The 15921-nt window shown below is 40.3% G+C and overlaps 1 protein-coding gene across 3 annotated transcripts in view; it reads left to right on the top strand.

Moving 5' to 3' along the window:
* The window catches only part of VWA8 (von Willebrand factor A domain containing 8), a 458876-nt gene that overhangs the window by 186770 nt on the left and 256185 nt on the right, over positions 1-15921 (top strand). For all 3 annotated transcript variants that reach the window (XM_075852289.1, XM_075852288.1, XM_075852287.1), the window contains exons 15-17: positions 6959-7072; positions 11261-11429; positions 13365-13442. In XM_075852289.1, coding sequence (XP_075708404.1) covers positions 6959-7072; positions 11261-11429; positions 13365-13442 — 361 coding nt within the window. The remainder of the gene's footprint in view (positions 1-6958; positions 7073-11260; positions 11430-13364; positions 13443-15921) is intronic.

The following is a 15921-nucleotide window of genomic DNA, read 5'->3' on the forward strand; positions in this document are numbered from 1 at the left end:
AGCGGCAGGGCTGGGCGTGAACTGGTTTGACTGATATATTATTGAGTAGAGTAATTGTTTTCCCTTACTATACATTAAATCTGATGAGGAGATTTGAAACTAAACACCCGACCTGCGTTTCGCCAGCATTTCCGGCTTCTTAGATAATGAAAGGTGCTGCCACGATTTCAGTTGTTCAGTGACTGATAGTAAAGGTTCCAAATTGAAGGGAAGAAAACGACATATATTTAGACAAAACCACCTGTAATGTCCGTCGTATACTTACTTCTCCACGGTGACCTCTGGCTCCCGGCTGACGCCAAGTTCCTGCCTCCCTCTCTGCTGTTCACGGCCTCCCTCACTGCCACTTTCCTCCTGTATCTCCTGCAGCTACCCAGTTTTCCCAGGGTATAAAAGAACCTCTCCCTGTCCACCACTGCATGAGCAATTAGGTTCGTCCTAGTTAGTCTACTGATACCCTGCATTATACTGTGTTGGACTTCCATTGATTGACCTCAGCTTGTACCTTTAACTTTCCTTGTCTGCCACCTGCCTTGTCCTCTTTCTTCGGACCCGTGAAGAACCTCTGCCTCCTGCCCTTATCTTTTGCTCTACCAATCATGAGTGCCCGCTTGCCGTTTGCCCTGACTTTTACTATGCCTGACGTTGCATTCTCTCTGCTGATTTTGTTCTACACCTGTTTACTTTGGTCGTTGCCATTGGAGACTACTCTGGAGGTAGCAACCTGGAGATAACTAGCAGCGAAGTTCAGATCCCTATATAGGGGTTAAAGGGTTAATATCTGGGGTCCCCTTAGACTTCGCTGTACTGTACCCTGCCAAACTGACATTTGATGTTGTAGGGTAACAATTTGTTCAGGCTGGGGCCTGTAAACCTCATCCAGCTCTGAGATGCGCCTCTCTGTTTCAGTGGTACTGTCACAGAATTTTTGCAGGTCATGTTTGATTATGGTAAAGTCTTGTTTTAGCTAGTTTATATTTGCCAATAGAGTTGATTTGACCTGCACTGATTGCCAAAAGGATTTCAGCTAATTTCTAGTCAATGCGAGAAGTGGGAGTAGGGGATTGTGAGGAGGTTGAAACCTTGTGGGTGGAATTACAAAGGGAGGTAAACACTGAAAAAATTACTTTTGGTGTAATCTATAGACCCCCCAATATAACTGAGGAAATGGAAGGCCAGCTATATAAACAGATAGAGCAGGTTGCACAGATGGGTACTGTAGTGATAATGGGAGAATTTAATTACCGGGATATTAATTGGTGTCATGGTTCGGCTTCAACTGCAAAGGGGAGACATTTCCTCAACCTGTTGCAGGAAAATTTTATGGACCACTTTGTGGAAGACCCGACTAGAGGTGAAGCTCTGTTGGATCTGGTCATTTCTAATAATGCAGAGCTTGTTGGGAATGTCAATGTTCGTGAAAACCTTGGTAACAATGATCATAATATAGTTATATTTTACATATACTGTAAAAAACAAACACAGGCTGGGAGGGCAAAAACACTTAATTTTAAGAAGGCCAATTTCCCCAGGATGAGGGCTGCAATTCAGCATATAGACTGGGAAGAACTAATGTCAAATAATGGTACAAATGATAAATCTGAGATTTTCAAATCTACTTTGGGTAATTATACTGCAAAATGTATTCCTATAGGTAACAAGTATAAACGACTAAAATTAAACCCCACATGGCTTACACCTTCTGTAAAAAGGGCAATACGTGACAAAAAAGGGCATTTGAAAAACACAAATCTGAGGGTACAGCTGTAGCCTTTTTAAATTATAAAGAGCGTAATAAAATCTGTAAAAATGTAATAAAATCAGCAAAAATACAAAATGAAAGGCAGGTGGCCAAGGATAGTGAAACAAATCCCCAAAAATTCTTGAAGCATGTAAATGCAAAAAAACCAAGGTCTGAACATGTAGGACCCCTAGATAGTGGTAACGGGGAGTTCGTCGCAGGGGATCAAGAGAAGGCAGAGTTACCAAATGGGTGCTTCCGCTCTGTATATACACTACCGTTCAAAAGTTTAGGGTCACTCAGACATTTCCTTATTTTTGCAAGAAAAGCACCGTTTTTTTCAATGAAGATAACATTAAATTAATCAGAAATACACTCTATACATTGTTAATGTGCTAAATTACTATTCTAGCTGCAAACGTCTGGTTTTGAATTCAATACCTACATAGGTGTATAGAGGCCCATTTCCAGCAACCATCACTCCAGTGTTCTAATGGTACATTGTGTTTGCTAACTGTGTTAGAAGGCTAATGGATAATTAGAAAACACTTGAAAACCCTTGTGCAATTATGCTAGCACAGCTGTAAACCGTTTTGCTGTTTAGAGGAGCTATAAAACTGACCTTCCTTTGAGCTAGTTGAGAATCTGGAGCATTACATTTGTGGGTTCGATTAAACTCTCAAAATGGCTAGAAAAAGAGAGCTTTCATGTGAAACTCGACAGTCTATTCTTGTTCTTAGAAATGAAGGCTATTCCATGCGAGAAACTGAAGATTTCCTACAACGGTGTGTACTACTCCCTTCAGAGGACAGCACAAACAGGCTCTAACCAGAGTAGAAAGAGTAGTGGGAGGCCCCGCTGCACAACTGAGCAACAAGACAAGTACATTAGAGTCTCTAGTTTGAGAAATAGACGTCTCACAGGTCCTCAACTGGCAGCTTCATTAAATAGTACCCGCAAAACACCAGTGTCAACGTCTACAGTGAAGAGGCGACTCCGGGATGCTGGCCTTCAGGGCAGAGTGGCAAAGAAAAAGCCATATCTGAGACTGGCTAATAAAAGGAAAAGATTAATATGGGCAAAAGCACACAGACATTGGACAGAGGAAGATTGGAAAAAAGTGTTATGGACAGACGAATCAAAGTTTGAGGTGTTTGGATCACACAGAAGAACATTTGTGAGACGCAGAACAACTGAAAAGATGCTGGAAGAGTGCCTGACGCCATCTGTCAAGCATTTTGGAGGTAATGTGATGGTCTGGGGTTGCTTTGGTGCTGGTAAAGTGGGAGATTTGTACAAGGTGAAAGGGATTTTGAATAAGGAAGGCTATCACTCCATTTTGCAATGCCATGCCATACCCTGTGGACAGCGCTTGATTGGAGCCAATTTCATCCTACAACAGGACAATGACCCAAAGCACACCTCAAAATTATGCAAGAACTTTTTAGGGAAGAAGCAGGCAGCTGGTATTCTATCTGTAATGGAGTGGCCAGCGCAGTCACCAGATCTCAACCCCATAGAGCTGTTGTGGGAGCAGCTTGACCGTATGGTACGCAAGAAGTGCCCATCAAGCCAATCCAACTTGTGGGAGGGGCTTCTGGAAGCATGGGGTGAAATTTCTCCCGATTACCTCAGCAAATTAACAGCTAGAATGCCAAAGGTCTGCAATGCTGTAATTGCTGCAAATGGAGCATTCTTTGACGAAAGCAAATCATTATTTCTAACCTTGTCAATGTCTTGACTATATTTTCTAGTCATTTCTCATTTGATAAATATAAGTGTGAGTTTTCATGGGAAACACAAAATTGTCTGGGTGACACCAAACTTTTGAACGGTAGTGTACAACAGAAGAAAGAGCAGCTGATGTAGCCGCTGTCAGTGCTGGTAATATATCAGTTGATATACTGAACTGGATAAATGTAGATATGGTGCAAGCTAAATTAAATAAAATAAACATACACAAGGTCCCGGGACTAGATGGGTTACACCCTAGAGTTCTTAAGGAGCTCAGTTCAGTTATTTCTGTCCCCCCTTTCATAATATTTAGAGAATCTCTCGTGACTGGTATAGTGCCAAGGGACTGGCGCAGGGCCTATTTTCAAAAAGGGATCTAGGTCTTCGCCGGGTAATTATAGACCAGTAAGCTTAACATCAATTGTGGGGAAAATGTTTGAGGGGCTATTGAAGGAGTATATACAGAATTATGTGACAATAAATAGTATAAGAGACAGCCAGCACGGTTTTACTAAGGACAGAAGCTATCAAACCAACCTGATTTGTTTTTATGAAGAGGTGAGCAGAAGCCTAGACAGAGGGGCTGCTGTGGATATAGTGTTTTTGGACTTTGCAAAGGCATTTGACACTGTCCCCCATAGACGTCTAATGGGTAAATTAAGGACTATAGGTTTAGATAGTATTGTTTGTAATTGGATTGAAAATTGGCTCAAGGACTGTGTCCAGGGAGTTGTGGTCAATGATTCCTACTCTAAATGGTCACCGGTTATAAGTGGTGTACCCCAGGGTTCAGTGCTGGGACCACTATTATTCAACTTATTTATTAATGAAAGTGAGGTGGTTGGCAATAGGCCCCTGTCTGGAGAACTGTTCAAAGCGTCTGGTACCGAGGGCACACATTTAGGACATTTTAACAGAAGGTCCAGACTCTTGGTCATCTTTGGTCGTTGGTGAAAGTGAAGGTGTCATTGCCACAGAGTCCAACATATCTTGGGTTCCAGTCATTGTTGAAGCTGCCTTTGCAAACCATTTATTACAAGTAATAGGGGTGATAGATAGAATTGCCTAATGTGGTTGGAAAGGGGGGGGGGTCAGTTTAGGGAGATACATACATAGTTAGTTATATCCAGACGTAGTCACTAGACTCACAGTAGAGAAGCACTGAAATCTTTATATAAGAAAATTCAACTCTAAATATTGAGGGGTGTCAGATATGTTGATCACTGACCTTTTAAAGAAGACCTGTCACCTGTCCAAAAACTGCAGTTGATATCTTAGTTAGATTGCAGGCACCTCACATATTCTGATGCTTTTTATTTTTTTCTTCTAGCCCCCACCGTTCCTGAGAAATCGCGGCCGTTATTTCTGGTGTCCAATATGCAAATGAGGCCTTTGACTGTCAAGTGGGCGGTTACCCCTTATCAAGTGGCAGATCTTAACCCGCCCACTTGACAGTCAAAGCCTCATTTGCATATGGGACACCAGAACTAGAAGAAAAAAATAAAAAGCATCAGTATCTGTGAGGTGCCTGCAATCTAACAAAGATGCAGTTTTTTTGGGCAGGTGACAGGTTCTCTTTAAATAGCTTGCGATATAGATGATGGACAATAAGGAGAAATATGTACCCCTCACTTATTTATGCATAGCAATTTCATTCTCTTTAGGGCCTCCAGATGCTTAGAAGAGCTCAGGTGGGTTGCAGGGCAACCAGTCCAGCAATAAAATGTAATTAACCCCAGGGCTAAAAAGATACAAAGTTTATGAGGGGAAGTAGGTTGAGTAATTCATTTCAGTGATTGCAGGAAGGTGTCAGCCAGTGTCTGCTTGCAATCCACGCAGATATGGAGTAGATGCAGTAAAGGAAGGCAGTTTAATGCCGCGACTGAGCAGCAATATGATGGCCGTGTCGGTCAGCTAGGAGAGCGGGACCATGCTACCGTCCCACCTCAGCATCACAACTGAAGGGGCTGTGTTAAAGGCAAGATAGCCTCACAGCCCAGGCGTAGATCCGGATGGTACCACAGGGAAATTCATAGCCACGGGAAAAGGCTGCATGCCAGCCTCAAGATGGCGGCAGCCTCAGATTCAGATGTGAGGAGGCCTTGTGTGTCGGCGGTGGACCCCTGGACTCCCGAAATGTCCGTATTCCCAGATACATGGCCAATCGGGGAATGTGTTTGGTAGGTTTATAAATGTCTGTGTCTTGGGATGTTGGGGTTATTGTGTGTTCTTTTACCAAATATTAAAATGTATCTCGCATTTAAAATCTTTTTTAAAATTTTATCTGAAACAGTAGGTGCACTTCAAACCTCTGGCATCTCATATTCCATTATTTCGTGTTATAGACTTCCCTAAATGAAATGAACTCTACACTCAGCGCAAAACTTCATTAAATAAGATGGCAGGATGTTTGGCTCTATGCATAGAGGAAGCATCTTATATGTACCCATAAGTTCTTTTGCGACTTTGACATATTTATCCTATAACACAATGGGCAGTTAAACTTTCAATGGCTGCATATGTAGATGGTATCTGCTTTAGAATTATGTTACATTCTTCCACTATTGCAATATTTATAGTTTTCTAAGTCTTTATGTAATATTTATAAACGGTTACTGAAGCAGCATTAATAGCTCATGTACTGAAACGTTAAGTAGGCTGGAATTTAACATACTCCCTCTGTGTAGGGTGAGCATAGATGGGATTATGGTTAATGATTTATTCAAATAGGAATAAAGAAAAATTACATTGCATGGCTGACTGCTGTGTGCTATTAATGACCATCTGTGTAAAAGCCCTAGGTACACTGTATGTAAAAAGATTGTATTGAAAAACTATTCATCTGAAAAGATTATTTAATGCAGGAAACAATGTTAACTTAAAATTTCATTTCTGTCCATGGGAGTTTTTTTTAATGAGAATTGCTTCACGGTCGCATAGCACAGTTTCATTGACCTATTTGAACATACTTTATGAAATAATAGGTTTGACTGACCATTAATATAAGATAAATTATTTTATAGCATGAAGAAATAGATGAAGAAAGAGTGTGCCTCCGTTCCTCTAGGTTTCCGGCTTTCTCATGGAAACAATATAAAATACATATAAAATTTTAGTGTTTGTAAAATTAGAGCAAGTCTATTTTAAAGAGGTATTTCATAAATTGATGACATCACTAGGATATGCCACCACTTTCTTATTGGTGGGGGTCCGACTACTGTGCTCTCAACCACATGCTGTACAGGGAACTGCAACTTGCCTCCTTATACTCCATATCAGTGAGGGTCCCTGGCAATCGAAACCCCACCGATCAGAAAGTGATGGCATATCCTAGCAATATGCCAACCGTTTGAGATAGGAAAACCCTATTAATGTGTGGTCTCAAAAGAACTAGGAATAGACGAGAAACTACCTCAGGAACGGGTGATTGAAGAAATAAGTTGCTGTGTAGTATTGTACTTTTACTTTGTCTCATTTTTGTAGGTTAATCCATGACAGAGAGTTGACTCTGTATGATGGTACTAGGCTACTTAGAGGAGATCGGTATCAGTATTTGAAGAATGAGTTACAGCTTTCTGATGCAGAGCTCCAAGAAAGGTAAATGTGTGCATATATATCTACACACAAAAACACACCCTATTCTGCCGCTTCCCAAAACCCCTCCAATCTACATGAGTAATTCACCTCTCCCTTTTGACCTCAATGTCACTTATTTCTATCAGTCCCTCCATTGACTGTCAGATGCCAAGGAAATCCAATTCAAAATCTTTACAAACATGATACTCAACATTTTTATCCTTTTCTTCACATGACCGTCTTTACGACTTCTCTTGTTCTTCTCCGCTCTTCTTGAATTATGTATCACAGAGCATTCAACAATCCCCCTACCATACAATGCTTCATGTGCAACCTGAAAAATTCATCTATTCACACAAGTTTATAATTTGCTTTAACCTCCACTTCAAAGCACCAGCCTGCAACTACAACCTCCACTATTCTACAAGAAGCTCAGCACTGCTGTTTCTGAATGCATTTTGTACAACTTCTGCTTTCTTGCTCTTTACCCCAATCTCTTTAGGTTAAAACTTATATGTGCAAGGCAGTCTGTTACTGTTAAATATGGGTTGGTTTGAATTGATAGTTGTAATGGAATCACTATTTCAGCAATTCCACAGAGTGCAAGTTTATGGAATTGCTATGTCAGCAATTCCCCAAAGGCAGCTGGAGACCGTCTAGATCAAGCGTGCAGGTAAATCCGCTATCTCAAGTCCATCACTACTCTGATCAGCAGAGTCTAAGGCTACTCTATGGTCTTCACGAGAGCCCACCGCAAGGCAGGTTGGATTTGGCTGCATAGAACCCAGCTTGCATTAACAGAATACGGTGTTGGACAGGAGGTGCAATGCAGGCAATACTAGAACGGATAACCAGACCAGCCAGAGGGTGAACAGCAAACAGAGTTCACAAGCAGGGGAGACTGAAAGTCCAAATCGCAAAACAAAAGGATACCAGGAATTGCAGAGGTCAAAACCAAACGGGGTTAAAATGTCCAAATCAGTAAGCAAAGGGTAAATCCAACGACAAGCCGAGGTCCAGTTCGAAAAGTCCAAATAGTCAAGGATACAGGGTTTACACAGGATCTTGATCAAACACATGCATGCACAGAGAGATTCACAAGAAACAATGACAGAACTAACCAGACTTAAAGAGGCTCTGTCACCAGATTATAAATGCCCTATCTTGTACATGATGTGATCGGCGCTGTAATGTAGATTACAGTATTTTTTTTTATTTAGAAAAACGATTATTTTTGACAGTTATGACCTATTTTAGCTTTATGCTAATGAGTTTCTTAATGGACAACTGGGCGTGTTTTACTTTCTAACCAAGTGGGCGTTGTGGAGAGAAGTGTATGACGCTGACCAATCGGTGACCAATCAGCGTCATACACTTCTCCCCATTCATTTACACAGCATATTGTGTTCTTATTACATCACTATGTGCAGCCACATAAACACACAGTAACGTTACTGCAATGTCCTGACAATGAATATACATTACTTCCAGCCGGGACGTGATGTCTATTCACAATCCTGACACTTATGTAGCTTTTCTGTGAGATTCACAGCAAGGCAAACGTAATCTCGTGAGATTACGATGTAACCTGTCATTTAAAACGAGATTAGTGAAAAACATCATGACTTAGTAGAAAGCCACACCTTTTGACCCACACTAAACACAGGACCCTCCATACGTATTTTGAAAGCGTTTTTCTTTTGAATACCTTGGGAGTTCTTCAGGTTCGATTGAACCGGAGCCCAAACTATGCACAGTTTATTTGATTCAACTTCCACCTCAGGGTTATCGCTAGAAGAGGCGGAAAATAAACCAAAACGAGGATGAAAACCATAATTACAGAAAAACGACGAGGTATCAAGAGAAACATGGCGATTTATTTGTAACAAATTCTGCTAATGGACGATACCAGACCCATTCAGCTTGGTTATCTGCAACATAACACCTAAGATATTGTTCCAAGGTTTGATTAAAGCACTCGGTTTGACTATTAGTCTCAGGGTGAAAAGCAGAAGAGAAAGATAACTGTACACCAAGTTTCTTACAGAAAGCTCTCCAGAAGTTAGCCACAAATTGTACACCTCTATCAGAGACAATACTTTCCGGAATACCATGTAGACGAACCACCTGATCAATAAATAACTTAGACAGAGTTTTGGAATCAAAGAGTTGAAGCAAAAGAATGAAATGACACATTTTACTGAAACGGTCCACCACAACCCAAATGACAGGTTTCCCTTTAGAGGGAGGCAAATCTATTTAAATACTCCACCCTAGAATGTGATAGGATGAAAGACAGAGAAATGAGATTGGTTCTACAACTCAAACTAGAGCCGCCCAGAAGCTAGACTAGCAGTCATGACAACCTTGAAGAGATGGGCTTTTCCTAAAAATAATTGTACATCGCTATAGATAATGGCACTGAGTAAATAAAATAATAGTAGAAAAGTTGATTGACAACAAGTTTGTGAACTACCTTACAACTGAGAAACGAAAGTTTGTGAACTGTAACAATGCATATATTGGTCATCAGCCTGTTTTCCGAAAAACAAATATAGCTTGGAAATGACTAAAGAGCAATCTTGCCTCCCAGCTTGTACTGTAATATGTACAATTCTGTTCTACATGTATATGTAAACCAGAATGGGGGAGGGGCGGAATTGTGGGAACTTAACACTGCCTTTTTCTTTTTTCATATTATTAAAAGCTAAAACTAAAATAAAACACATTTAAAAAATAGAAATGCTCATTTAAGTGAGTTTTTAATGTTTATTTTTTTTAAATATATTATTTAATATATATGTGGATGCTGACTGTTACTCTGTGGTGTTGGAATGCCTAATTCCTTTCTGAACTTATTGTTTGAGAAATGTTATTTAACATTAAAAACCACCTAAATACATTTTTCCGTCATGTCACTAAGTAATGGGAAAAGATACCATACATTTAGGTTTGTAATCTGTGAGATTCACAGATTCCCAAAAAAAGGCGCCAAAACCCATTCGTGGCTAGTCCAAGATTCCTGTCACTCAAAATATTTAAAAGAGTTGTCCAGTTTTAGCAACTGAATGTTATTTATTGCATAATTAAAAGTTATACAATTTTCCAATTTACTTTCTGTATTAATTTCTGACACTTTTAAAGATCTCTGCTTTTTTTTATTTAGTAGGAACCTTCATTGTTTACTTCCAGAGAATGAAATTCTGTCCATGTGATGGACACACAGGTGCTGGGATAGTTAGAAGACACAGCTCTAATATATATATACTCTGACTGTAACGAGCCGTGCACCTGTGCGTTGATCACCTGACCATGGACAGAATATTATCCACTAGAAGTAATCAATAATTGTTCCTACTGAATAACAACAAGCAGAGATCTGAAAAATCGTGAGCGATTAATACAGAAAATATATTGGAAAATTATATAACTTTTAATTATAAATAAAATAACATTAATTTGCTGAAACCGGACAACTCCTTTAACACAATTTGTGATATGGCAGTCTATAATTTGTGTGAAAGAATTTGATAGAAATGTATAAATACCTAATGTGGAGTCAGGGGTTCTACAAAGTGCTGCAGCCCATTCCAATTTGGATCAGGGTGGAACAGCGCCGACAGACTGTGATCATTGGCACCTCTCACGTTTCTACATCTTCCTAGAAGATGATAGCGTTCAATGAAAAATCTGTGCTGAGACCGTAAGGGTATGTGCACACGATAGCAGGCATTTACGTGTGAAAAGACAGACTGTTTTCAAGAGAAAACAGCTGCCTCGTTTCACACGTAAATGCTCCTCCTCGTAATATACGAGGCGTCTGTGACGCTCGTAAATCTTGAGCTGCTCTTCATTGACTTCAATAAAGAACGGCTCAAATTACGTCTGAAAGAAGTGTCCTGCACTTCTTTGCCGAGGCAGTCAATTTACGCGTCGTCGTTAGACAGCTGTCAAACGATGACGCGTAAATTACAGGTCGTCTGCACAATACGTCGGCAAACCCATTCAAATGAATGGGCAGATGTTTGCCGACGTATTGTAGCCCTATTTTCAGGCGTAAATCGAGGCATAATACGCCTCGTTTACGCCTGAAAATAGGTCGTGTGAACCCAGCCTAATACTTGCAGAATATGCCCGATCGTTTCATACAATGTGTAGTAGCTGCAGTTGAGGTATTTCAGTAGTAACAGGTACTTTTTCTCTCTATAGGTCCATCTTTCCCATCCACTCTTCTTTCAGAATAATTGCCTTGGCTGAACCACCAGTTATTGGCAGTAGCACTCAGCAGTGGTTGGGTCCAGAGCTTCTCACTATGTTTCTGTATCATAATGTTCAGCCATCTACCAGACAAGAAGAGGTTCAGATAATGAGGGAGATGGTAAGGAAATTGTGATTGTTGTCATTTTTTTCCTAGTGTGCTAATTATTCTGTAAAGTTATCCGCATTGTCAATTTTAATCCGTTCATGATCTTTCTGCATTTATTTACAGTACAGGCACATTCTTTTTTTTTTATATATATATTATATTTTTTGTCCAGTCTATGTTTTATATTGAATTGGTGTTTACATCATATAACATATACAGTTTTACCTTAAAAAAGAATGAATATACATTTTTTTCCAGACATTTCTTTGCTTAGCGCGCATCATGTGCCATACTCTGACCTATCCAATGTCTCACCACTAAATCTCTGTTCTATGCGACCTTGAAAATATGGAGTAAGAGCAGACTGATCTTGCATCTTAATCCACACTACCTCTTATTGTACCCACACACATGGCAGATTTGTTGCAGATTTTTCCGCAACAAAATCAGCATGTGTTACGTATGTATTTTGCTGTGGATTTAACTCCTCCTACATTGAAAAGGGTGACAGCCGCTGTGAACATCCGCAACAGGATGAGTATGCTGCGGACTTGAAAATCTGCAGCATTCTTTAAAAATGTTCCGCAGCATGTGGATGAGATTTGTTCAAGTCTCATCGACGTGGCTGGGACTGTAATCCGCTGTGAATTATCTACACGGAAAATCCACATTTCCGTCCTGTGTGCAGGGGGCCTAATAGACAACTTTAAATGCAACACTCCACCTCCAATATTAAATCTGTGGGACACAGGAAAACAGAACTGCATCATACATATAATAGACACAATTACTTGTTGCCTGCATACCTTTAATAGTTATATTTGTAGTGTCATAAAACATTAAGTCGAGAAAGACCGTGAAGACCCATTCTTTTACTGACCCCTGCTCACCAACTACGACCCAAACAGATTACCTCCTACTACCATCTCTTATGTCAAACACTTGACTACTCTACTACCCACTCTTGAATTGCTTACTGGACACAATCCACAGACGGTATCTCCATAAATTACATACTTTCCTCTCTACAATATGCTACAAATTTCCTACCCTCTGCAATGTACTTCTAAAATGGCCTACAAACCGACACATAGGGCATATATCTCTCCCCATAGGGGTTATTTACAAACTGTGGTGCACCCCATGCTGAAATCTTACATTGCTTATGCCCTGGCCCTGTACTCGAGTGCAATTTTTCTTAGAGTTTTTGTCATAAACTGCCTTCTACGTGATTGTCCCGACTCTCCTGCTTGGAGTCTTTTTGCCCCCCGACTGTTTTGCTAGACATGAAAAGAAAGAAACTCCTTTATATCTTCTGTAGCAAGGAAAACCGTATTACTCTGTTGGATCTCACCCCCCCCCCCTTTCTCTACAATACGCATTTTTCCTGAAATCCAAATTGATACAGTGTATTGCTCTCACGGCTTGGTATTAAGAACAACGTCTTACAAATTCTGACGTTCTGGGATGGTGTCATGGTGCTCTACCCTCAGTTGGACGACGTTTAATCTTCTCCCAGCCCCTCCCGTTCTTAATTGGTATTGTACTTGTCATATTGTTGCTTATACGCCACATACATTTATTAGCCGTTTTAGACTTTTTTTTTGCGCTTTGCTCAACAACGGTTGTGGCTTAGAGGAAAGGCGGTGTGGACTTCTGGAAACGGCCATGCTTAAAATGAGCCACATAGTGCTAAAAAGTTGATCTAAACGAAGCCAACCAAGAGGTGGCATAATGAAAAACAAGTGTCTAAATTTCCCCCAAGTTATCATATAGCATGAGCCACTGTGAGAAATGTGCAGCATCTAATCTAGTTCTAAGCTGTCTAAATTTAAGACCGTATTAATAAATATGCCCCTTTCTCTAATATGGCACCACCAACTACAAAGATATTCATTTTTTTTATTGTAATATTTTGCTGTCTCTTCTGTATTATTTAATTCCAAGGTACCAAATGTCCCAAAGGAAGCGGTGGACCAACTGTTAACATTAACACACAAGCTCCGCGATACAAAGGACCCAACGGTAAGTCACTTTCTCCTCATATTATTATTGCGTGATGTATTACATTTGAAGTACAATTTCTTTTTGCTCAAATTCTGGTGCATGTTTATTTAGTGATATACAGTACTACTTGATTTGTTTCACCTTTTCTTGGATTGTCTTGGAATATCTTGCTAAATAAAATATTATAACTTGATAAAAAAAAAAAAAAATCTTGTCCAAATGTGACAGATCTACACCATCAGATCATGATCCGTATCAAATACCTTTTTATTTATTATACAGATGTAGGCATCTTTATGTTGACTTTCAGTGTCAAGAAACTTTAACTTGACTTTTTCAATAACTTTTCAATGACTTTTATTGTGTGATGTTACGCTGCAGCAAGTTATCAGTCAAGATAAACTTGGCTACATCTGTACTAATACAAATAATTAACTTTAAGCACTTGTTTACTATTTATTAATCAAAGTTTATTTATGGATTATTGTGTTTATAAGTGTACTTTATCTAATAGGTAAATCTATTTAATTGGCTTATATGAGAGTAAAAAATTACTGCTTCTTGTAACAGCACTACTCTTTTCCATGGGTTGTGTGTGATATTACATCTCGCCCCCATTCACTAGAATGGGACACAGCTGCAATTCCACACACAGCTCATGGACATGTATGGGGCTGTTACTGAAGCAGCCAAATTATTGTACTGGCATACAATCCCCTTTAAATTTAGATTTTATTAAAAAAACAAAACATATATATGTTTGGTTATAAATATTTATGATATGATCTTTTCTGTATAAGACAATGAACAATTGTTACTGGTAATTTTGTACTCGTTTTCAATGTCCTGCTGGTTTGTGGATAATTATTTAATCACTGAGCTAATCCGTTATAAATTTCTAATTTGTAGTGGCTGCATCTCCTTTAACTGTGAAGATAGGGCTAAATTCGGACATTTTGGAATAATGTGTAAACGAATGCGTTTCAAACATACATACTGTTCAGTGGTGTAGCTACAGGGGTCGCAACGGTCGCTTCCAGCAGTATTTGCGTCCTCAGGACGCAAATACAGTTCAGTTCAATGCTGGAGCCTTGCTCCAGCATTCACTGTGCTGCGAGCAGCTCGGCGCAGGCAGGCGCAATGTAGTGACATCATCGCGCCTGTCTGCGCCGAGTCACTCACATCACAGTTCAGAGGAGGAGAAGGATCCTCCACCCATCGTGGGAACAGGATAGGTATGTAATTATTTTATTGTTTTTCTATTAGGTACATACATATGGGGGCATTATAGTGGGTATGGAAGGGGGTATAGTGGCTATGGTAGCTGCTGAGGGGGCATTATACTGTATGGGGGGCATTATACTGTATAGGACAGCTAAGGGGGGCATTATACTGTTTAGGACCGCTAAGGGGACATTATACTGTATGGGACGGCTATAGGGGGGCATTATACTGTATGGGGTGCATTATACTGTATGGGGGTATTATACTGTATTGGACTCCTATGGGGGGCATTATACTGTATGGGGCAGCTATGGGGGGACATTATACTGTATGGGGGGCATTATACTGTATGGGAGGCATTATACTTTATGTGATATCTATGGGGGCTTTATACTGTATGGGAGGCATTGTACTGTATGTGACAGCTATGGTGGGCTTTATACTGTATGGGCAGCTATGGGGGAATTATACTGTATGTGGCAGCTATGGGGGCATTATACTGTATGGGGCAGCTATGGGTGCTTTATACTGTATGGGGGCATTATAGTGTATGGGACAGCTATGGGTGCTTTATACTGTATGGGGGCATGATACTGTATGTGGCTGCTATGGGGGGCACTATAATGTATGGGGGCATTATATTGTATGGTTTGCATTATACTGTATTGGGGCATAATACTGTATGGGGCAGCTTTGGGCAGCAATATACTGTGGGGGCAGCGAAGGGGGGCGTTATACTGTGGGGGAAGCTATGGGGGGCATTATACTGTGTAGGGGCAGCTGTGGGGGGCATTATACGGTGTGTGGGCAGCTATGGGGAATTATACTGTGTGGTCAGCTATGGGGAGCATTATACTGTGGAGGTGTTCATGGGGTCTGTCGGGCAAGGCAGCTGTGCAAAGGCTTGCGCAGGGGTTGGTGATGTTGGGGAAGGGTAGGGGAGCCCAAGCTGAATTCTTGCACCATGAGCCTTTAGCTATGCCCCTGATACTGTTGTACATACAGATTCATTTGTTCTAGCAACTTTTTGGACTTTGTTTTCCAAAGATTACTGTACAATGTTTTGTGAAATTATATTTTAGGAAATAATTTAATTCTTACAAGAGATCTCTTTGTTCTGTGGTGGCATGTGAATCCATCCTTTTCTGTGGGAGCCACATGCTTGTGTGTCATATCAACTAGTAGTTAAAATAAAATCGTCTTAGCCTACTGCTTCTGTCTAAAACTAATGAAGCTACTAATTTAGTGGGGTATCAATAGATACGCCTGTTTA

This window comes from Rhinoderma darwinii, chromosome 2 (genome assembly GCF_050947455.1).
Source record: "Rhinoderma darwinii isolate aRhiDar2 chromosome 2, aRhiDar2.hap1, whole genome shotgun sequence".
NCBI classification, from domain to species: domain Eukaryota; kingdom Metazoa; phylum Chordata; class Amphibia; order Anura; family Rhinodermatidae; genus Rhinoderma; species Rhinoderma darwinii.